A 25,430-nucleotide genomic window follows, 5' to 3' on the forward strand; every position below is an offset into this window, starting at 1 on the left:
TTCCATCCTCCATTGCTGTCTGAAACAGGTAACCCAGTAATATATGACTTACGAGATTTAAACCTGCTCAGAGTATTTTGATGTTCTGAAATGTTCATAATAATTCTCATTGGTTGTACTGCTCCCCCTGAGTTGTTTGCAGAGTTGTTTGCAGTCTGTACTTGATCAACAAAATGCTTATCCACCAGAAAAATGTGAGCTGTCTAATCTACTTCCAGGCCTGTTTCTTCCCTCCCTACTAGAAGACAGACTTCTCTGTCTACGTACAATGTCTAAGACAAAACTGAGTAATCCCAAATTTCCTCGCTTGTTCCAGAGGACCTGGCCTCTGGCTGCACAAAAAAAAAAGAAACTACAAGATGAAAATATGTTTTTCAAAAGTAAAAAAAAAAAAAGATTTCTTTCATGCACTGGCTGCAGCCCTCAGAGCAATGCATCTGCCTCCCTTCATAGCTTTCACTTGTTTTACACTGTTCTCTTCTGGGAGGGATTTGAGCTGCTGTTCTGATCTTGACACAGCTATGGTCAGCCAAAGTATTTGCATTTGTGCTTCTGGGGCCTTAGCAGGAGACAGCTTATGGGCAGGCACAGAGCCACATCACACGCATTTTGAGAGAAGTCACAAAGGCCTGGCTAAAGATCAGTGTGTTCATAAAGGCAACAGGGAACCCAACCTGTGGGTTAACCTAAAATCGCAGTGGTTTCCCACTCCTCCAGAAGGAACTGCCTGCGGAGCCCTTTCATGCCAGAGACCTTGGCAGGCTGTGTCTCGTAACAACTCAGGAAAGAAAACAGCAATGACTTGGCTGCTAATGAGAGCTGTGCATCCCCACACGTGTGTTGTGATCATCAGTCTTTACAGATGCCAGCAGCGGCTACAGCAGCACACTGCTCACTTACTGCACGGGGCTGGAGGCAACCTCAGGTCTGAGGATCTGACAAAATCCGCCTTTGTCTCAGTAGGTTTAGGACTGAGGGGTGCAACAGAAAGAGGTGGTGTTAGAGCCTAACCCCAATAAATGATATTGAATTGTAATGTGATTTAGCAAATGCACATTTTCTTTGTGTTCCAAAGAATTCTATTCAAACAGTGGCACGGTGTTACAGAAAAGCTGGCATTTGAATCTCACAGGGTTAGAATGGAGCACATACATTCTGCACAACCTTCCTCCATCAGCAGCAATTTTATCTTTGCTTCACTTGCTCTGGGTGTTTCCAGGTCAGCCCAAATGCTCTGATGATGAGAAATAAACACAGAGAAAATGTGAATCACTCCCCAAAACAATTTAAAAGTTTTTAAAAAGAAATATGTATGTGTTTATTTACTGCATTATAACTGCAACACCAAATACATATTTTTCTTATTACAGAAAAGGGTGCATGCAGTGAAATACTCTGACTTTGTAACTTGAGGCGACACAGTTCATTGGTAAGAGTGGAGCATCAGCACAGTTACAAGGCTGGGTCTAAGGGTTAGGAACTTCCAGTCTCTTTATCCTGCTTGCCAACAGCAAAGCCACATCATATTTCATTTGTCATTAAAGGATGAACTTTCAGAATAATGTGGCCTGAGCACAGAACAACCCAGCTGCCCTTTATTCCTGGAAAAGTCATACGGAATCAGATTCTTTTTACTTGAGAAAATACACTTTTGGCAATGCTGATGAACAAGCAGTAATTTTGCAGGCAGACAGTAGAATTCCTGCCATGCTCCACCACGATCACAGCACACACTGTGAGCCTCCACTGCACAGGTGCCCCCGCTGCTGCTCTGAAGAATGAAATCAGGCCATTTCCACAAGATTGCACTGCAGATATCTATTGCATTGGGTGCTTAATCCACTATTTCAGCTGCAGAAGGAGCAGGTTCGCAGTGCAGAAGGGAATGAAAATGCTGTCCTGAGGCACTGAGAATATAACCTCTTCCCCAGCTAAAAAGTCTCATTCTTTATCATAAAAGGGCCCGAGTCTGGCACTGCTATTCATCTATCAGAGGCTCTTATTTGTAATCTGTCCTGTGAAATTTCACGGGACTGTTTGTGAAATAAGTTCCTAAACAGTGTGAATAAATTCCAGAATCAGGCCCCAAGCTGGCAGCATTTCCAGCATAAACTCTCTTGATTTTCAGTCAAGACTTTTTAGTAAGTGCTACATAACACAGCCCAGACTTGCAAAAAAATGACCTGATTTCTTTCCGCACATCTTGTGTAAAATAACACTAAGGACATCTCAGCTTCGGCAATTTAAATGAAAAATAAAGTCAGTCTTTCTATGCAGTTCTATTTTTACATGATTTCATAGAGACATTATACAGAAGCTTACAGCTCCTGGAGATAATTCTAGCATACAGGAGGACATATATGAAAACAAAGGTCTTCAAAACTACACGGAAATCTGTAGAATAAAATATATATTTATATATTATTTTCCAACAGGCAATAGGCAGTTTAGAAAAATATGAGTGTTACAGTCCTTCTGAATCAATAGTTATACAAAGAAAGGTTTTAAAAAATAAGTTTATCTTTTCAAAAAGCCACTTTTATAAGAAAATAGACTGGTCCGCATTTCCCTGAATAAGCCAGAAAGGTTAAGGAAAGGTCTGGGCAAGACAAGGAGTCTGCCTTGGACTTGATATCAGCTGTGATAACATGCACATGTACAGAGGCAGCTGCTTGGCTCTGGTATTGTTTACCTTAGGAACGAGCCTAATTTATCACAAATGTATTTTAAAATCATAAATAACATGACAAAAGTGGCACTGGTCCCTGCAATGCAAATAATTATTCATACAAGCAAAAAGTGACATCAATCCAGTTATTGTGACACTTGAAAAGTATTCTGTACCCAGTGGTTACATTGAACAGCACATGTACAAACACTGATTATTATTACAGACTCTCCTATCAGCTACTATACATAAACAAGAAGAGATGTTCACACTGTAATTGCCCCTAACATTTCTGTTCGACTTAAGTATTAGCATTCAGGAGAAGCTGGGCTGGTGGGGGAGGCCTGAACTCAAGGCAGGATTTCAACATGCAGAGGGCATGGGGTTCTGCTCCTCCCCACTGCCAGCCCTGGCCCCTCAGAGGAGCTCTAAAGAATTAAAACTGTTCACAATGTGTGCTCTTATGTGATCAGCCCTAGGTTTTCTTGATGCCCAGAAGGAGGTGATCTAACATGGGGCACACAGGTGAAATTGAGATCCATATCAATAAACCTAATTCTGGAGAATTCTCATTTTCATCCAATGCCACTTATAAAAGAATACCTTGATATTTGCAAACTTTCATATTAAAAGCAGAGAGTGGATTGATTATAGAAAACTTCGCCTTGGTTTGTTCTTGATAACTTTTAAATACATTATTTAGAAGCTCTTATTAATTTTGTTCAAAACAGGAGTAGATTCCTTCTATTTTTTTTTGTGAACCATAATGGTTCTAGGATATCTGTGCATCCTAGAAGGGAGTCTTAGCACATTTCTTTAAATTTTCTTCTAGCTTAAAACTAAACAAAAGCACATAAATGGGTGGAAGTAAGATTGATGGCGTGCTGGTGAGGAGACCCAAGGTAGTTTATAATCCAGACTTGTTCATTAAATTGGGCCCGAGACAGCCAGCTGTTTTGAGAAGTGTGGACAAGTCCTCTGCAGAAGCACTGCAAGTCAGTTATATTGCTAGCAAACAACAATGCAATTTCTGGGTCTCCTACTACATTTAACATCAGTGCAGCATTACGTATTAAAACAGACAATGACAGAAGAATGCAACACCAGTCATATTGCTCATAAAATTGTTTCACAGTGGTCCAGCACGCTGCAAGAGATGAGAGGAAGGTAAGAGGCCAGCCTGGAGACTTGGCAGGTGGAGGACACTCTCCCGGAATCAGTGATAAACTGGGTTAACACAAATTAGAAGGAAAAAATGGAAATAATGACAGTGATTAAAAGCAATGCATTCACTGAGACAAAACCAGTCAGGGTTTCAAAGAAGCATTGCTGACTTCCAGTCAACCAATTGTACAGAGCAGGAACTGCTGTTTGAGAATGGACACACACTGAAAACATGCAGCAGCCAAATACCTTCAGAAATAGTCAGTGCTCAGCCTGTGCTTCCCAGGTTAAACTCTTACAGGATCTGATCTGGGAAGGTAATGGGAAATAATCCTGGATGCTTTTCACCTCAGAGGCCGAAGCCCTGACTCAAAGCTTATTAAAGCTTATTAAACACATACCTCTAAACATTCTCAGCTTCCTTTTAAGACATAATTACTTCTAAAAGCTGCACTTGAAAGTTACATTGAAGTGGAATGTCATCTTTCTTTAAGTAGAACAATAATTACACACCCATTACATGTATATAGGTCTCTCCAAAACTAATGCCTCCTACTTCTTTCATGGAAATTATCACAGATGCAAAAAGCACGGTAACAGTATTTGATGGAGCAAATTTTAGCTACAAAATTTTTCAACATAGTCACCACCATTAGCTCTGTATTTTTGCCAGCAATGAATAAAAACCTGTGTGCCACACTGGTAAAAATCCCACTGTCACTGTCACCTCTGCTGAAATGCACCACCCACTGCCTCACTGTGCTCACATCCACCACTTTATCTCCCAAGACATCCTCCAAGCATCAATGGATGTCAGTGGGCGCCATTTTTTCCACATTCAATGACAAGCTTTTGCTTCATCTGTGCTTCCATGTCAGATGCCAATTTGTCAGAGTGCCCCTCTTCTGTTGACTGTCACACAGCAACAAAATATTGGTGGGAAGGCTCAGCCCCTACTGCCATACCACCAACATCTGCCTCTGACATCGTGGGCCAACATAATAACACAGGAGGCATTAATTTCAGAGTAGCCCTCGTATATACACACATATGTATTTCTTAGCCATGGAAAATACCATACAGAAGTATTAATATCTGTAATGAAACCAAGCTTGTGGTGTTCAATGCTTATTATACTTGACAACAAAAAAACAAACAAAAAACAATTTGGTTTTGAAAGCAGGGGCATTTAGGAGCAGTAACAACTCCAGGCCCTGGCTGAAGGCCTCATGCAAAGCATGGTGCCAGCCGGCAGCTACAGCCTTCCTTTGGTTTTCAGCTGCCCCAAACTCCCCTCTCTTTTTTAACATATAGCTTTTGACCAAATAAAATTGAACTAAAATAGTTTGTTAGGGAGCATAATGAAACCACCTTGATAAAATTGACAACTTTTTTTTCTAACGAAAAAAAAAGAAAAGAAAAAAAAGAGATCCTGGCTTAAGATGATGTGTAACAGAACATTCAGCCATTCCAGGCAGCTCAAGGGCACAGTGCACTGAGGAGACAGTCCAGCTCAGCTGCACATGGTAGCATTTACATAGGCAGCAACAACCAAGGGTAATAAGATCTGAAACTGAAACTCTGTCCCTCCTTGTCAAATAATGGGCAATTTTCTTTGTGCAATGATTGGATTAGCAATCAAAACCTGATTAGAGAGAAGAGAAAAAGCACCTGGGCAGGCTATGAACAATACTAAGGGCAGGGCTTTCATCACCAATAATGGTTTGTTAGCACTTCTTTGGACTCCAAGCTGCAGATGTGAATATTGAGACAGTCTCTGAGCTACCACAGAAGGCAGATGGGGGCAAGACCTGGTCAGGAGGCTCAGGAGAGATGGTGGCAGGGACCAGAGCCCCTTGGATGGCTCCAAAGACTGTTCTGGTACAGGTGGAAATGGGAAAAGGCAGAGCATCTGCAGGAGGAACTGCAAGTGGAGGAGAAGACAGGGCAGGCCATCAAGCTTGGATTAGGATGTTCAGCTGGGAGAGAACACAGGAGACAGGACTGGATGCGGGCAAGGAAGGGGATTAGCAGGGATTTGTTTTGAGGGGCTCTGTTGAGAAAAGGCCACAATACAAATTCAAAGGGTAGGCTAATCTGTGCTGTGTAAGAGAATGGTGACAGGGATGGTCAAGTGCATGGCTGACTTTCAACACAGTAAGTGGCAGAGAAGACTAGGTTCACTTTAATAAGGAAACAAAGTAGAGAAGATGTGATAAAAGAAGCAGGACAAATGATTTGGAGAGGGTAACACTGGTCCTCCTGTTTCCTTGGATTCAACACACAGGGGCCAGAAGAAGAAAGTCAAACAATTCCCACCAATGCAAAGTCAGTTCATTGGAATACCTTTTTCACACAGCTTGGAAGGAGGACATGGAACTCATTGCTAGGATGGCTTAGAAGCCAGAAAGCCTCTAGCATTTAATAAGGTACTAAATAAGCTCACCCCTCAAATCCAGAAGACTTAAGACCACATTTAGCATTTACTTGGAAATGAATTCCTATTTCAGTTCTATAATGAACCTCTAATTCCTATTGATTGAACAGAGACCTCTATGATTATCTTTCTATCTACAATAGCATTTCCTGTATCTTTTCCTGGAGCATACGTGCCTACCACCTACAATTAATCTGTCACTGAGGTGTTTGAATTAGCAGTTTATTCTGCATTTATTAAGAGAAAAATCCTTGAAGCTCAAATTTCACCTACAGTGAAACTGCCTAAGGAAACCTCTTTCCACAGTCAGCAAGGTGAAACTGGATGATGTCAATGGCCATGGTGAAAATTTTGTCAGTCAGGCAAAATGGCCAAAGCTTGTTCTTGTGCCATTAGTTCTGGGTTGCTCTTGTTAAGTCAGTCCTACATGTTCATCTCTGGCATTGAGATACCAAGTTGTCTTTTGATGTCCCCTGCCACTGAGATATTGTACCTTCAGTAGTACCTTCAGTAGTTTCATCTCCCACATAGTTTAATAGGAGGGCGGATGGCTCACTGATGCTACTAGCTAACATCTGGCAATTCCTGAGGTAGGTTAGGTAACAGGTGTCATGCAGGCTACTGCTTGATTTGGTATATTTCTAACATTTATTTCTTTGTTTTCCATATCTACTGACAACTCTCTGATAGACACATTCATATTTTAAATTGCATAGATAAGAGATTATTAATTAAAAAAATATGCTATATTCATGCATCTTTGCTTTGTTTTATGTTTGAGCAAGTGCAAAATAAACCAGTAATTCTTAGACATACTTGTGCCAGTCAAAAAGTGACTAAAAAATGCCACACAGTTTCCCAACACCTATGACTAATTTGATTTTAACCCAACATAACCTATTTATAATTATGTTTAAATATGGAGAAAATAGTATGATTGGTTTCTGAATGAACCATGATGTCTATACCGACAATGTTACCTTTAGCATTTTAATAAACTGGCTTCTGAGAGCTGCCAACCACTGACAGCTGGATTAATGCACTAGATCTGTAGTTGCTCAGAGGAGGCCAGTGAACTGAGAACTACTGAGAATATCTCTGATAGCCCTCAGCAACTCTGGAAGAAGACAATATAGTCCATCGGTCAAATGTGTTTTCAGCTGCAGATAAGCAAATGATACTTATCAATAGACAGTAAAATCTCCAAAAGCGTCTCTTATAGCCAGCTGGGTACATAACCTGTGACCTGAGAGACAACTATGACACCTAGCAAATATATTTGCTGGGCAACTTACAGAGGTATTTCTTTAAAGGCAAAGCTATTTCTTCTGTAAACTCATATGGGCAATAAATTATTTTATCTATAACCTGCAGTTATTCTAAAAAGCTCTGTTTGCTCTGGGAATCCAGAGCATATAAAAGTTTTATTTATAAAACTTCTTTATTTATAAAGAAGTTTTATTTTTTTCTTGAGGAAAGAAGACAGTGCTCTTTCCTGTCAATACAAGTTAAAGGAATTCCCGTATATGAAATCTTCAAATCTCCTTAGCGTTAATGAGATGTGCACACACATCAAAGTACAACATTTCCTATTTGATACTGAAGAAGAGATCAGACGGAGCAAACTCCTGAGGCCGTGGAGTAGTTGAACAGAACATAACATTGACGTGTTAGAGACTACCATACGACTATCTTGTGATTGCATTCTTCTTGGAGACATTTGTTATTTCTGAGGCCTTTGATTATTCCAGCAAAAACAGCAATGGAGAAACGGAAAGTCATTGTAAAACTCTGCAAATTATTCAACAATTATCAGCTGTTTCTATTAGGTTATTGTCTCAGTCAGGACAAATAAGCCGGTATTTTGGAATAAATGATTATCACTCTGGAAATCCATTCTGTGCTAACAGGGGAATATGATGTTTTTAATGCATGTGAAGAACTGAACATGTTTTTCATAAAAAGATTTTTGGAAAATGCATATATAAATAATATTTAATACAATCTAAATTGCTAGTAGGAATTAGAGAAAGGGCCACGTGGCACAATAACAATTTTCTACCGCACAGTATTGCAGTCATGGAAAATTCAGTTGAAAGCGTCTGGCTACAAAATCAATTACAATTTATAAAGTAGGCTTGCTTTCACTCCAAAGGCTGGGTTTGAACTATGCCCTTGGGGCTGTGCAGAAGTCTTACTTTAATGCATTGGCACCAGAGTATAGGATTTTGCCTTCAACACTGAAGAGTCATTAATGTGGTCAATCAACTACCGGATCCAATAGGGCAGGCAAGAGCGCTTGGACAGAAACATGAGAAATCTGCTCTGTGAACAGGCTGGGTATCTACACACAATGTGGGCTATGTGGCCTGAGTCAGATGCAGAAACAGTTTATAAGTTTGAACATAATCTATCTTATAGGGCTTTGGCACTCTGACTGGCTAAATCTGTGTTAAAGTAGTGGAAGCATTCAGGTATGGATGCTTATCTGTTTTGTACATCCCAGATTTTGGTAAGGGACATTTTGAGACAGGGGCCCCAATCTGAAGCTGAGTTATAAAACATCTCAGTTACGTACAGATGTCAGAGATCCATGAGCTGAGGGTTTTATAGACACAAAAGCAAGGGTATAATCCCCAAATAACCTGTGAGCAAAGATTCAGACATTAAGAATAGTGCTCAAGACTTCAGGGATGGATTTGGAAATAATATGAGTTAGTTTGTGCTTTTGGGAATCTGAGCTTAGCTCAGTTTCCTGGAAGTTGAAGTGCCTTTTGTTTTCATAGTTCTTTCTATTGACTTGATTAATATTTATGCACACTTCCAGCTATCATTAGCTGTAACTTTTCAGAAAAAAAAAAAAAAAAGGGGAGTAAAAAAGAAGACAAACTTGTATTTACATCTCAAGTTTACTTTTGTGATATCTAGAATTTCTTCTTAGAAAAACAAAGGGCCTAATTTTTATCTCACACCCATATTGGAAAGTGAGACCAATGGCATTATAAAGAAGTGAATTTGTTGTAAGTGCTTTGAAAATCAAAGTCCTGTGCTTTGAATAGCTTCCATTGCAAAGATGTAGAAAGTTTCATCACTTACTTGAGATTATTCAAGTTAATGAGAATAGATTTACTGAGATTTAAAGTAAAAATTCCAAGATTATAGACAGAGGATTTAAAGCAACAGTGCTTTTGTCACAATTTTTTTTTTTCCAAGTGTCACAACACTGAAATATCAAGGTCACGATGCACTTGTTCTGTTCAGTCCTTTCTTCAAAATATTTTTACCCAGTGGCATACTGCTGGTATTCATTTGTCAACCTATAAAAGTCATCCAGATTAGAAAGGCAGGGCAAAAAGAAATCTGATGTGTGATTTTGTGGAAATCTTGTGTATCTCCCTGCTGGTCTCCCCTATAGCTATACTTTTCCTCATTATTTTTAATTTCTTTTTCATCACTTTTACTTTCCTCACATGGAAAGGCAAAAAAATAAGAAAAAAAAAAAAAAGAAGGCAATGTGGCTGTGTCAGAGAACCATGCACACATACACGGAACCATATAGCACAGGTTCTGTTACTGCCCCTCTTCCCCCACACTTCTCTTTTGTCAGAGCGTTTAATTTGAAATGGAGATGTGGATTATGATTAGCTCCTTGCTGTGGAGCTACAGGGTTCTTCCCCTGGGGCTGGCAGCAATTTTTAGAGAAGCATTGCGGGAATGTGCATGATTCTTGAACAGCTAATGAGGGAAGAGAAGGAGGCTTGCCCTCCGCCTCCAGAAGGAACGTTTGCAAAGAAGGAATTCATTCACTCCACTCTCTGATGACTTATAGCTCTCCATCTGGCTCCTCCGTGGCCAAAATCACAGACTTTGCCTTTCCTCACTCTCTGCTTACATCGGAGTGCATTTAGTTATCACTCAGCATTGCTCCTCGCCTCCCTGCTTAGTCCACACTGCATCTCTCCTGCTGCCTCCCAACACTTGCACCAGTTCAGATCCTCTCCTTGCACTCTACCCAAATATCTCTCTTGCTATCTTTTCTCTTTGTTATATACTCATCTACTCTCTTTGCAGAAATTTGACATATTTATGCAACTCTAGAAAAAGCAGTGCAGTTGGAAGCATCATGGAGAAGCAGCAAAAGAGAGCTGATGGCAGAAGTCTCCCCAGTACACTGAGGAAAGGCCCTGTTGATAAGTCTTACTGAAGAAAAGGTGTTTAATATGTGATAGTTTCAGTACTTTTGCAGGAAGAGGGAATCAAAAACATTCAGAAACCTTTCCTGCTTAGAGCCTTATTATTTTTCAAGAGACTTTCATAGGCTTTATGAGCCTGTGGATTCCTCCTTCTCTGTCTTCATCTATTCTTCACATCTGCTTTTTCTTCTTCTCTCCATTCCTCTGAGCTGCTTGCTGCTATGCCGTCCTGTTCTAGTCATATTTTGCTGATTTTATTTTATTTAGCAAAACTTTCGTGGTTTTGTTAAAGAAAAACAACTCCCTTCTTTAGCTCCCCTAGCTACTAAATAATTTACCTGTACAAGATTTAATATTATTTGGAAGCTTATTTGGAAAACACCAAATACCATCTCCTGGTACTGACAAGACAAGCTTCTACAAGAAAGCCAGGGTGGGAAAAAATAACTGTTTCTCCTGTTAAATTTTCCTCTTTTTCTTCTATTTATTTTCCTCTTGGTTACTACTCAAGACTCAAATGCAAGGAAATTAAGATATAGAAATTTTAGAAATTTTGAATTTCCTTTTCTCTCAGGAATCAATGAACCAATGAGGTAAAACACCATCAAGAATGGTTTCATCACAGTTAATCTGACATTTGCTTTTACATTAAAACACCATGTTAAAATGTACATCTAAAATTTTTATAAATCAAGCATAAACTAGGAAAATAAATGGCAAACTGTCATCATCTCAAGCCTTTAGAATGTAGAGAAATCTATATTTTGATACATTAAGTTTACACCAGTTTAACAAACCATTATGTAAAAACATCCTAGGAATGAACCTTTTTTCCAGGATGGTATTACTAAAATACTTCTGACTTTTGCAATGCTGATATTGAAGCAGGCTGTATCACACTGTTCAGGCTTTATGATCCATTCCTGAATGCCTCTGCATAAAGTAAAACAAAACAAAACAAAACAAACGAAACTAAACAAAACCCTCCACTGCTTTTTGGAGACAAAATCACTGATATAAGGTTCTGTTCAGTGCTCAGGAATTTGTTCAGAAAATTATGACCTTATTTTAAAGGTTCTCTGCAGAGATGTATAATAAAAAGTCTTTTTTTTCCCAGCTTTCCTCCTACTGTATTCTACCTCTCCTGATTTGGGTGGGTTGGAGAACACAGTAATTGGTAAAAAGCGAGAACAAGAGAAGGCCCACCCCCACTCCTATTGAAGTCAGTGGAAAAATTTCCATTACCTTCTGCAATACCTGCATCTGAATACTGAAAAAACAGATCAAGATTTTAAATAGAATTGTCCCATTTTTCCTCAGCTAAATGTCAGCCTCTGTAAATGGTTCTCCTGTTCGTACTCTGGTGCACACTCAGACCTTTGCATACATGCTGACTTTTTTGTAAATAACAAAAAGCTGATTTTAAGTAACACCCGAAATAACAACAGCAAAACCATCATTCAGTGGTCCTCGTTGAAAGACAGTAAAAACAGAAACACTGCAGGATTGCCCTCAAACAGTGGATGAGTGGATGGTGAATGTTTGTATGGCCACAGATGTGCATTTATATATATATTTATATGTATATATATATATACACACTCATACACAATCTCTATATACACATTATAAATATAATAACAAAATACTGTAAAAATATTAATTTTGCTCATATGCTTGAACAATGTGGACTATTTTTATGATGCATTTTTGTGATATATCCAGTTGATAAAACAGCCTTGTTAGAAGCTCTAAAATCTACAATACTTGCAATTATTAAAAAAAATGAGTCTGTGCTTCTGTGAGTCACCTCTTGCCATGTCCAGTAGTTAGGTTGGAGGTGGGCCCTCGTATCTCAGCATCAGGTTGAAGGAGCGAGCAAAGTTGTTGGCCAGCGTGCAGCTGTGCGTCTTCTCTGCCAGGGGCAGGAGGAAGGCCAGGAGCAGGAGGAACAAGAGGAGCAGTTGCAATGGTAGCGATGCCCAGCATACTCGATGCAAGAAAGAGCACATGCCTCCAGAACGCTTCTGAAAGACACAAATCAAAGAGCAGCTCAGAAAAATAAAGAGGTGCATGTCAAGTACAGCAAACTGCAAGGTAGAGGGGCAGAACCCACACTGTCCACAGCAAAACAGTTCTCAGTGTCCAGCCTGAGTGCTTAGCTGCAGCTGAGTGACATTGGTGCTTAAACCATTTCTTTTAGGGACTATGTCACTATTTTAAAGAATTTACTGCTGAAAATTTTGTTCTAGGAGGAAAACACTGCTGACTTTTTAAGGGAAGAAAACGATCGCCTCCAAGTCCTTTTCCAAATCAGAAAGTGGAGGTTATGAATGCTTACACCAAAGCTGTCAATTGGTCTGCTCACAGTCAGCATAAGGCACAAGAGGTCAGCATCAATATGTCATGGCAGTAAAATACAGGTGCTGGTGCCTAGAAGAGGGGACCCAGCCTTCTGCTTTCTGACAGCAGATGAAGCCACATTTGTAGCATGTGCAGCTGGTTATCCTCTCTCCAGCTACCATGTGCTCCTTGAATCCTGACTTAGGGTGTAAGAGGCTGGTGGCAAGAAAAAGGGCCCTGTACTGCAGTCTGCCTCAGTTCCTCTTACACTTTCATCAGATGTGAAAGAATGAGATAACAATACACTGACCCTGGGAAGGACACTAAGGTCACATTTATTGCTGAGTAGCCACAGAAGAGGCACACAGAAGTCATGTTATTTCTCCTTTATGCTGGTGCAAACTCAGAGCAGCTCTCTTAACCTCATGAATTCAATCTGGATGAGCACAACCAGGAGAGAACATATTTGGAGCTAAAAAAATTCAGAAAAAATTAATTAAGAAGTGAGATTTTCTCTGACAGCATTCTTGCATATTTCCTGCCAATGGACTGAACTGTGCAAACTTCATTAAATATCAGCAATCTGTAAGGGCCTCCAGAAAAACAGGGCTCAGTAATCCATTTTTAATTTCATCAAAATGGATTTATACTCAGAACATAGAATTAATGCTTAATGCTGCTACAGCAGTAGGTATCAACCTACATCATGAATATCCACTCAGAATATCCACTGAAGTGAGATCCATGTTTTCCACAGAAGGAAGTTAACTCAGATGAGCTTGGGTTGTGTTCAAGCCACGGGGAGTGTCAGTACTACAACAAAATGAGGACTTCTGGCTGGATGTATGGTTTAGTGGGCAGTGCCTTTGTCCCGCTGAATCATGAACAGTCTATAGGAAATAGCAGAGAAGATAAGCAGCAGAATGATGGTGGAGGGAAGTAGTTACTCTCTGTTCATTTTTTAAGGGTCTCTTCTACTGCTTTCTAAATTTCCCATTCTCCTGTAGCACTATATAAATGTTTACAGATTTAATTATGAAGGCAAATACATAGCTGCAGTTACAGATGTGACAGTTGTGCTGTGAAATTCTCCTCCTGCTGTAGTGGGTTTGCTTTCATTATTTCAGGGCGTTGATGAGATTTGGTTACGACACTGAGCAGATGAAGAGGCAGCAGAGCTGCTTAGTCTGTCATTTCAGCTTACAGTATCTCAGCTGTAACAAAAGCTCATGTCCCTGGACACTGGCACTGTCAGAAGGCTATGTGTATGTCAGGGTGCCGGGGTGCTCTGACTTCAAGCACCCTCGGGAACTTTCCTGGTTACAGCTAGCATTTACTCACCAAATCAAAGCTTCACTACCCTGGCTGAATCAGAAGAGTCACCTCTGCCTACTGTCTACTGTTGCTGACAGCTTCCATTTTCACTGACCATTACTTGTTTTTAATTCTCCATTACATCCCATCCGTGATATGCAGCAGTATGTTGTACATTTATTATAGTATGCCGTCTATAAAGAAAAAGCCTTTGTCAGGTTCCAGAAGACATGGGTAGGTTTATTTATTAATGAGTGTAGTTCTAGTGATAAGAAGTTCTAGTGAAAGAGCAGATTGGAGTTACCTCTGCACTGGGAGGTTCCAACTATGTTCCTTCTACCACTGAGACATGATAGGGTTTAATGCTGATGTTATTAAAGGCAAGGATCCTGACATGCAATTAACCGCTCAACAGTTCATTATGGCTGAGAGTCACAAGATGTTCTTTACAAACTCCAGATGGGAATGAGAAGTCCATCTGTCTCTGACACTCGGCTGTGGCAAGGACTGCCAGACTTAGTAGCACCACCTAAAACATGATTAATAGCTATACATCCTTCAATGTTTAATTTGAAAGCTACCTAAATCAGCTGCAACACCCATCCTCCTGCCTATGAGCTGGTAGGTAATAGTGGGTTTTTTCAGTTGTGCCTCATCCCTGCGCCCATCACAACCCAGGAAGCAGGTGTCCTTTGGTCACTCAGGTTTGTCTTTGGTTTCCTATTATGACCACACTTCCAATGTCACACACACTGTTCCTACCCCAAATCAATACTGATTCAACATTTCATTCAGAGCAGATCACTGACTCTAAAGCAAAGACTATTAATGCAACTCTAAGGAATAAGATGAGATTCAAACATTGTTCATCAAGTGCATTGTTTTTAGATCTATGGGAAGGAGCTGTAAAAGGGTACTACCTTGTAAAGCTAATTCACAGAAAAAAAATATAATTAGAAATGGCCTTATCAACAAGCTATCATTTTCTCCTCTTGGAGCTTTATGTAGGGTAAGATGCTGAGGCTAACCACAGCAGATCCTAGCATTAGGACAATCTATTGAGGAAATTTTGCTTGGGGGTAGAATTTCAGAGAAGGATAAATATTTTGTTTTTATCTGCTGCTTGTCTCCTGCTGTCTTGCTGGGATTATAGGCATTTGTGTTTGATGAACTTCTGTCTTTGCTACCCAGCTTCTCTGTTTTGTTTGACCATGCAGCAAGGTCAGAATCTTACATTTTTGAATCCATTTGTTGCCATGGAAATGACTCTCCTATCACAACCATAGCATTATGATATCTCTGCAGGATGGAAGATGAGGCACACAAGAGCTGTGAGAGTTTGGTGCTTTCAGCAAATTTGCAATGATAAGTCCTTATTATATGAGGGCCCCAACCTGCACACACTGAAATCCATGGGAGATTTACCAATAACTACAGTGTTTGCAGCAGGATTATGCAGAGAGACAACTAAATAAAGTCTGTATAGAGAAATACTTATTCATGGAGTTCAACTGATACCTTTACAAATGAATTCATTACTTACATGTAGTTCTGGTAGTCTTATGTACATAAATCCTACATTAATTTTGTTGTTTTGAGCTGTCTGGAACCATTTGTGACAGGATTATGTGTGTGCATGTGTTAGCACTGCTAGAGGTGCAACAGTTTAAGGGTAGAAAATAGTTGAGTTATACAGCTGAAAAAGCATGGAAGTTCCGGGCCCTCTCACAAGTATGAACAAAGAAGCTCAGTTTTACTAAGGCTACATCAAGATATTTTTTCTGTACTGCAAGAGAGATACTTTCAGGCTGTGGTGACCTGTGAATACAGACCAACAGGGAATTTCTGAAGCCAAGGTTAAAACCTCCGCTGTGCTGGGCTAGGGGTGATCAAGGCTGTACAAGTGTACTGGGATTCAGGACCACACTCCCAACAATTTAGCACATCATTCTGGGTTAGAAAAGGACAGTCTGACACGGTTTCACCTTTGCAAAAGACAGTTTGTACATTCCATTTCCATGTGAGATCAAAGGTGGGAACCACAAACCTCACTACACGGTGGAATTCCTTTTTTCCAGTCACTGCAGCTACTGGCATCAGTACAGCTACTACCCATCACCCACGGTGTCTGCAGTGTGTGTCAGATCCAGGCTCACAAAATATTCTGAAACCAGATCCTTCTCTGAGGAAAACTGGCAATGCTCCACTGAAGTCAACAGAACTTTAATTTCCACCATCTTAGAATAACAGTTGGAATACTTGGGTATTGAGCCAAAGTGCCAGAGACATTTTTGAAACACACGCAGAAAAGGAATAGGTTGATATTTAAAATGAAAATATACATTTAAAGTTCACCATCAAGGATAAATGCCTGTTCCTACCCTTTGTCCCTCAAAGTATCAGGAGAACCATGGATTGTCAAGAGGTAAACAGCTGTATTTTGTGTAATGCTAAATGCACGCTTGTTACCAAATGAATTGCATTAGCTGTGAACATTCATATTCGTACTTGATTCATGTTGGGGAGTTTGAATGACAAGCTTTGGTTTAGACCTAGGAGTCTTTGGTTACTTAAATCTGTTTGCAGTTAATAACTCCTTACCCAATGCACTGTGAAAATCACTTGGACAGGAACAGCAGAAAAGCATTTTAGAACTTGCTACCTAATATTCCTGTATATTTTGTTGAAGTGCTTTCTAAAAATCAGTGCACCCCCTGGTTTGCCGTTGACCACATTCCTGGATGTGTGAAAAATTGTTAATCCAACTATATGAGGAAGCAGAGGAGTATATTATCTAACATCATTCTCATTAATGGTTTTCTTGATGCTTTTTTATGTCAGTCACCAACATGTCTGACAGAAGTCATACCTGCACCACAGAATCAATGATTCAGTAGAGGAAAAAGATCGCATCTGGATTAATTCATTTTATCTTAGAGCATTTCACTGACAGATTATCCCAGGAAGAGCAGTGCTGTCTGAAAACTCCTGCTCTTCCCATGCATAAGGGAAACTACTCCTTAATATTCTCTGGCTGCAGCTGCTTTCAGCTCTGAGTATGTCCTCAGTCTGATGCAGCTTGTCTATCTAGTTAACACTCAATAAATCTTTCTTCTTTGTACTTATCCAGTTTCCTCTCGAATCTATGCAAACCTCAATCTATGCATAAATCCTCAATATCCTTCAGCAAGGAGTTCTACAGGTCAACTAACGGTGGCACGAAGAAAACTCCTTGTGTTAGCCTTGAACCTAACCCCCAGTTCTTGTAGAAAGTCTATCCCTACCTGTACTCTGCACTATTCATGATTCATGAAAACTCTCGAGTTAAATGCTTAGACAGGATGAATCCTGGCCTGTATCTCCCCAGTTGGCAAATCATAACGTAATGGGCTTAGACTACAGCAAGAGAGAGGAAAAACATTTGGAAGGGATCACCTACATGGGTGTGAATTTTACTACTTCATTATTCCTCTGAGAATAAACAGAGCTGCCAAGAAGGCAGTAACAGCAGTTTACCATTCTTCTAAATAGAAGTATGCCACTGTCATGTACCATAACCTTTTTATGGTCAGTTGCCTTTATCAGTAATATTTTGCCTCTGAGAGGCCCTGCCACTTGAAATGCCACTAGAAACGAATTCAGCTGTTGCTCACAGAGGCCAGTACTGACAATTGGATAAGACCAGATCCTGCGGGAGCAGAGGCTGCTCTCACAACACGAAGTGAGTTGGACTTTTACCCCTATGTGAGATTAGTTGGAACTCCTCAGTAGTTCCCAGGAAGGAGCCACGAGCATCCCTATCAGATGCACAACATATTGCAAATCACAGTTGGTATTTTCAAGAGTGAAGGAATTTTTTACTTGCTGATGTCCTAATTGGAGGAGCTGGATGCCACTGACCCCACAGATCTGAGCAACCAGCATGCTCTGAGACAAAGCAGTGGCTCATTCCCATACACCACAGCAGAAACTAAGAGTTGGATACCATTGATTAGAGGTTTTCTGGTCTCTGCAAAAGGAAAATGAGCCACTCAGTTCAGAACCATACTTGCCTTAATGCAAATGCTGCACAGGTTAGGTAACCAGCAGTGAGGAATAAGTGAAGATGGCTGAGTCCTGCACTTATCTTTCTCCATCTAATAGAGAGGTACAAGAATCTATGTGCTGAAAGAAGGTTAACTGAGGCCTCACAAGCAATATTAGCCCTGACATTTTCTATCTTCAGATTGCTTGACTTTGCAACCTTAATGTTCTTTTAAATTTTAAAAAGAATAAATGTATATACATAAGTAAGTGTACAGGCAAATTGCAAGCTTTGTTTTCTCCCTTAGGGAGATCCTGGAGTACCTCAACACAGCCAGATGATGAATTAGAATCTTTGATGAAGGGCTGATTTAAAAGAAATGGAAAACATGGAAAAGCCAGCAGTTTGTACGTGAGGTTACAGAAGCCACATATGGCGGATATTTCAGATTTTCTGCTGCAAAGTCTCTTAAAACTAAGTACTGTGCCATATGCTACTGTGACACAAACGGATTTATAAAGGTTAGCTTCTGCGTGCATAAACAACATGACATGCTTTTAGGATAAGCATGCCACAGCACAAGAGCTACTGCCTGATCCTTTAAAACAGCACTCATTTCTGTAATTTTTCCAGGCAAACACAAGTAGTCCCATTTTTTCCCACCTTCTGCACATGAACTGAAGTGGAAACTGATTTCTCTTTATCCATAAGGTGCTTGATGTGGGAAAAAAGTTAGAAAGCACTGTGGAACACTGGTAAGGCAGAAAGTAGGATAGGTCACTAAAAAGTTCTTAGTTCAATGTTATAAGAATACATAATATAATATATGGAAGGGCAAACTGCCAGAGGGGTAATTTTGAAGGGTTTCTTCACAAACAACAGCAATGGAGTGAGTTACGTTTTCCCCCTTAAACATCATAAATGAAGTATTTGGAAAAGTTTCAGAACAGAGTAAGAAGTTTTAAAATCAGTACTATTCAAATATGTACTCTGGAAATCCAGTCAGTATCATTACTTTGATTTCAATCCCTGATAAAAATGTATTGTAGAACAATGATATTTAAAAGATATTTAAATAAAGGCTTTTAACTTGCTGTTAAAAATCTCAGCTAAGGTAACTGTTTTTAAAATCAGTTAACAAGACACTTCAGGTACTCAATTTAAAGTTTTTATGGCAAGTTACTCCCATTTTGCTCAATAACACTGATTCTTAGTGATTACTAACCTATATGATACATTTGTTGGCAATGAAATGTGTCTATGTAATACATATATAGTGTCAGAGTTTTGACATATAAAGATGTTAGAAAATGGTGAGCAGTGGTTCAATAGAAGTAGTTGAATAAATGATTTGTGTCAAACAAATAATGAAGGAAAATATGAACAAATGAAAACACACGTCACTAGTTTTAAATACACTCGTAAGAAATATAACGTAACCAAACACACTTTGTATTTAAAAGCAATGCTCTACCACTTCACTCAGAAGAGCCACTGCAAGCTAGTAAACCGGATGCCCTTAATCAGTATATCTGAGAAGTTAACAGCAGTAGGACAACATATCCTGAGAAGCAAGATATTTCTCCGTCTTGCAAGAGCATTGCTTTAGAGGCAGAGCATCATCAAAACACAGAAGTGGCAGAATCAGGTAAGAGACATATGAAAAGTCCCTGTGTGATACACCAGCAGGATTTCAGGAAAATAAATGGGCCACACGTTTCAGCATAAATGCACCACTAGCACAAATACGTTGTGCATTCTGTAATATAGCTTTCTGACTTGAAGAATTCTTGTCACCTCTGTGCTTGGACAAAGCAGAACTGCTTTCTTCATGGCAAGTTGTGGCAACTCCTGCACTAGAGATTTCCTGAATGGCTGCTGTAATGTGATTGACTCCGGATCAATTATGTTTCTAAATAAGATTAAATTACACGCTCCTTCTGTCCCCGTGTTATAGGAGATTATTCTTAGCAGAATCTCAAAAGAAGCAATTAGCTGACCACTGATGTAATGAATGCTAATTATTTTGTTTGTACAAACAATAAAGCCAGAATTATTTGTATAGCAAGGAAGTGTAATTGCTCTGAGCACTTGAGAAAATAAACCAAACAGTGCTACTTAGACTATAAATAATGAGCTTCTGACTTCCTATTTATGCTAAGAATGCTCATAGAGTATTTATAGTTAGCTGGGAACCAGTTTTAGAATGTAACTTTTATCATATTTATTACTGAGCTCTTGCTCAAGTGCATTCTTGAATGTGCTAGGTGCCCTGCAGAAATATCCATCAACATTGCCCCGTCACTGGCACCTGCTAAAAATTCACTGTAGCCAGTGCAATTTCCTGCAACTGTTTTTTGTTAATCAACAAGAAGCTGCTCACCTCAGAATCATTAGCCCCATAATGTTCCTAATGGCACCAGTGACTTAAGGCATGTCCTCAGTGAAGGATTAATCAGAATAAAGCATATTAATAAATGTGGAGTAGATTCTATTCTGGCCAACACTGAGAATTGCAGGCTAGAAATGGAATAATAACAGAATGCAATGGATTGAGACTACCTGCAGCTGCGTTCCCCCATTTTCCAGGTTGATCTGCTGTGGCTGCAATATATTTATGATTCAAACATGAGAGAAAGCAGAGCCACTAGGGATCTCATGTTGCAGAAGCAGAGATCAGACCAAAATGCCTAAAAATTTGCCACCTCTGCAGATTCTGTGCGGCCCAGAAACAGGAGGGAGCTAAGAAGTTACAGGTAACCTGATCCCCAAGCAGGGATCCACAAACCTCCCACTGCATGCAAACCACTGGATGTAGCTCGTACAGTGATGCTGCCCCAACCATGGGTACTTTCTGCAGGAATGAACTCCCAAGATCAGCCATTCTGAGTGTTTTTTTCACCAGGGTTTTGAAATGATATTCAAAACATACAAAAATGTTTTGTCTAATCTTTCTTTCATTTCTAGCTACACATTAAGTGTTGAATCTGAATTTAAAATAAACTTCACAGATTCTAATTCTATAGTTGGTTTGCTTTTCCTCTCAGCCTGAACAGCAGTGCATCCACACTGGGTCAACCTTGTTTTCCATTTCAAGTGTTGCTCAACCAAGTTATGCTCACATCCCGATAAAAGCCTCAGCATGAATGAAAAAAAGATACCTCACTTATGTTGCGAGTATGTACTTGAATTCTGACTATAGACACAGTATACATAGAGACTGAAAATTCTGAAGTAGGCAGAATCTCACTTCAGTGAGCAAGGTGTAGGTTTTGACATCTGTACTGGCTGTGAGGAAACTGCAAATAACTTGTTGGTGGAATGGAAACCATTTCCTTTCTTCATATGAAGTATTTCAGTTCTTCCCACTCCAAACTGTTCTCTTTGTTTGTATTCAGTAGCTATCAAAAACACACAGAATGCTTTTCTGCGCTTTTGCTATAGACCTAATTGACAAATGTTTGCTGCCCGCCATTACATTATTGCAGTTTCCTTGAAGATTAACAGAAGACTTCAGTCTCTTTTGGAGAAGTTGAGGAATAAATGGCACATACCCTGAGTCATGAGAGATGGATGAATTAAAAATTGATATCTAATTGTTCAGTGAAGATGTCTCAAGGTGATGCTTCAAGATTTTATGTATACATATATACATATATATATACATACATACATATATATATATACATACATACATACACACACACTTTTTTTTTTTTTTCAACTTTTTTTCCCCACTCTATCCAACTGAATTCCACAGTCAGCCTTCAAAACCATTCCTTTAGGCCTCCTCTAGCAGAAGGCAGCTCTGCTATATGTTTGGCTGCCACTGCACCAGGTAATTAAAACTTTGGATTTTTTCCAACCAGATAAATTCTATACTCTTTTCATTTTACCAATACTGAACAATTTATGCTGAGTCAGACAGGCAAGAATGGAAACTCTATGAGCCAAACGTGGCCAAAACTACGCAGGAGGTGTGTGATCTACCATGGATAGATCAGTACTTCATTGGGGAAAAATATGGGAGATGCTATGCCATTTGAGCACCAGAGAAATATCTCATCTGAAAGAGGAAGTTTTAACTTCTGACCATACTAAAAGTGCACTGTATTGTACCCTTCAAATATTGGTCTCATTCTAAAGAGATATTTTTTGCAACTGAAGAAATGGAGGGCTTGACTTGAGATGACTATGTGATCATATTCATGCAAAATGTTGTTTATACAATTTATGTTCTATTGAACAAATAGAACCTTCTTTCCTTGTGAAAATGGGAGGAAAGGGAAATAATAGTGAAAGTAGAAGCTAACTGTCTGTAAACAAAGCAAACCCTGACTTCATGAAAAAGGCATCATTAAAGCTTCTTGGATTAAATAAGAAGCTGGCAGTATTTTGTTTTCTTTAAGCTTGTCCTTATCTTTTAGGCTACTGCTTCTGTTTCTTATGTCATCGTTTCCAAAAGAAACTCCTTCACAGGAGAAATTCTGCTTCTTATAGCAAGGATTTAGTCTAATAACATTAAGTAAATCTCTACTTTCTCTGTTTTTCTGCATTAGTAAAAGAATGGGCTGAACGATCCAAAGCAATTTTCCAGAAGTTTCTAAAGGAATCAGAAGGCATATTTTCAAGGTTTTTTTAATAGGAACTTGGTCTCTAAATTCTTTTGAGAGAGATTTCAACCTTTCCTTAGCCTCCTTAGAAAAATGAATTAAGTTCAAATAGCATAGCATATGGATATTCATCTTTCAGGGATATAGCTCTAGAGCAAAAACTTTTAAAAATAATAAAGGAGAAAAGAAAGGATCTTAATTATAGAATGATCTCAAGAATCTTGAAAAAGTCTAATTCCAAATAATTATCTGTGAAATGTTGGATAAAATATTTTTTAGCTTAATGACAGGAAAATTTCATACCTTTCTGAATCTGTCTGGTTTTTCTGAAGATCCAGTAATCTGTTAAAGAAAAAAAAAGGTGAAAAAAGCATGAATTTAAGATCCCAGTGGAACCTATAAAAGTATTCACCTCATAAGGGATGTTTCTTTAAATTCATGGTCATCTGGATAGAGTGAACTAGCAGGTGATATATTTTTAATGAGCTTTTTAACACACATCAGACAGAAATTTAAAATGTTTTCAGGCTCTCAGCTATTTGAATCAGATGAAGAATTTTAGCAATAGCCTTGATTTTACTGACACCTATTGACTACATTTATGCTTACACAAGGTTTTGATAAAACATTATTACAATCAGTGGAAAACAAAATTTAAAAAGATGCTCTTTATTAGCAGAGGTTATGTTTACCTTCTGAACCCTTTGAAGAATTTGTGTTTTAAGTAAGCTTTGGTTTTCAAGGTTTCCTAAAGCAGAAAATTTTCTAGGGTTTCAAACTTTAGGTGCTCAACTTCTGATTCCTTAGTTCTATATAGAAAGTGCCAAATGCATAACTGAAAAGTCTGGTCCTACAGTTAAGGTATTTTGAACAATTAACATAAGTACTTGAAAAATTGTAATTAATAATTACATAAGTTTATGCTAAGAACACAGAAATAACTTTAGCATGGCCTGGAATATTTTGTACATGGAGATGAATTCTGCCATCCTTAGTATATCATTAGATACATTATTTACTCATTTGGTTCACATATTAAAATACCCTGCAGAGAAACACTCTGAGCATTGTTTATAAAGGGAGAAAATAGCGCATATCTTTTATTTTAATACAAGGAGATTTGTGCTTATAGTCATAAAGATATAGTTTAATTTGCTCTGTCTTTAATTTTGTTTACTAAGTGAGGTTTCAATTAAGCACATATAAATGTATTGCTGATTTAAGACTAGCAATTTGAAGCAACCTAAAAGAGCAATGGCAGAGATCAGCAACTGGAAATTGAGTGCTGTCACCTACCGGCGAACTCATGGATTCTTTCAGTTTAGATTTGTAAAGCATCCAACGGTAACGCAGGTCTTCCAGATCTTCAGAATTTCCAATGACAGGATGAAAACGAAGAAGGTCCTCAAAGCGACGCTGACCATCAGGCACACGAGCCTGCAGCTCCTGCAGCCAAAGCAAGGTCACTAGCAACTCGGAATTCAGGAGGGTTTCATTTTTTTAAAAGCTACCATTTAAATGAACAGTTGTATTAAATACAAGTATTGGATATTCAGGGTTAGTTGCTCTTTTGGCCTGAAATGGTCCACTCATCTGTAGAACCTCTGTAGCTTTGGATATTTTTGTTTGCTTCATTTCTTACAGCATCCATTGTTATGGCATTCAAATGAAACCAAAACAGTGATTCCAAATAGCAAGTAGATATTTTAATCACCTTAACAAATATATTTGATATAGTGTGCTGAAACTGTCCAGTCCAGCACCTACAGGCCATGCTGCTTCTTTCACTTCTACCACTTTGACTGTGGCAGATGTTTCTTAGTAGGAGTGAAATACTTGTCCTAATTTCCTAAGCTTACTAGTTCCTCATTAGCTCTGGAGTCTCCTAACACAGAGAATATAAGAAGTTTTTTTTGCTTTTATTTTTTGATTCTGAAAGAATCTGCACTTATTGCAATCTTTGTCTCTCTCTTCACCTATGGAAAACTAACCTCCAGTTCTTTGTGGCGTGTCTTGATTTCCTCTGTGGAAGACAAATTCACAGCAAGAATTTTGGAGAGTTTGGTGTTTTCTCCTTGCAACCACTCTTCAAAGTCAAGCTGGAGCTTAACGCGGCTGCTTACTCTTTGCCCTTCTGCTGTCTTCTCCTAGATTACAGGACAACAGCAACAAATAACAAGCCATTACTGTTAAGTCAGATATTTCTTCTGAAGACCTAACTGCAAGATCTTTATCTTCAAGCACATAACTCATAGTATCAAATGAGGCCAATAAAATTGTTCTTGTGAAGCTGATGATAAAGTCAGACTCAAAGTTCCTCCCTCACCTGCTTATGGTTGAGATCTAAACAATGGACTGATCCAGACACGTGTCTGCTATCCACAAATGCTATTTTCTTCTTATCAGCCATTGGTCTGTTTAACTGCCACCTTTTGAGAAGACTGTAAAACACAAAATCATAGACATCAGTACAGTGAGACACCTGATGGTGAGATGCCCACATTTTGATCAAGACTATCGGGGACACCTCTAATGAAATAGCACTATTGTCACTTATTACTGCTATTTTTAATTCCAATATATTTTTAACTAGAATAAAAATTTAAAAATTCAAGACAGGAGTTCTTCAAAGCAGCAATAGTTCTTTAGTTCTAATATTTCTAATATTTTCATT

At 39.0% G+C, this 25,430-nt stretch overlaps 1 protein-coding gene across 10 annotated transcripts in view; it reads right to left on the reverse strand.

Moving 5' to 3' along the window:
- Positions 1-401: 401 nt before the first annotated feature.
- SYNE3 (spectrin repeat containing nuclear envelope family member 3) overlaps positions 402-25,430 on the reverse strand; it is a 61,249-nt gene continuing 36,220 nt past the window's right edge. For 7 of the 10 annotated variants that reach the window (XM_031593039.2, XM_090141563.1, XM_090141565.1 and 4 more), the window contains 5 exons: positions 25,083-25,197; positions 24,748-24,903; positions 24,053-24,202; positions 23,060-23,098; positions 1,260-12,489 (listed from right to left, as the gene is read on the reverse strand). In XM_031593039.2, the coding sequence (XP_031448899.2) occupies positions 12,292-12,489; positions 23,060-23,098; positions 24,053-24,202; positions 24,748-24,903; positions 25,083-25,197 (658 nt within the window). In that variant the 3' untranslated portion in view covers positions 1,260-12,291. Of the gene's footprint in view, positions 1,235-1,259; positions 12,490-23,059; positions 23,099-24,052; positions 24,203-24,747; positions 24,904-25,082; positions 25,198-25,430 lie in introns of those variants that run through there. The other 3 variants (XM_090141559.1, XM_090141560.1, XM_090141561.1) reach the window with 3 other exon arrangements.

Source organism: Phasianus colchicus, chromosome 5, assembly GCF_987193195.1.
Source record: "Phasianus colchicus chromosome 5, bPhaCol1.hap1.1, whole genome shotgun sequence".
NCBI lineage: Eukaryota > Metazoa > Chordata > Aves > Galliformes > Phasianidae > Phasianus > Phasianus colchicus.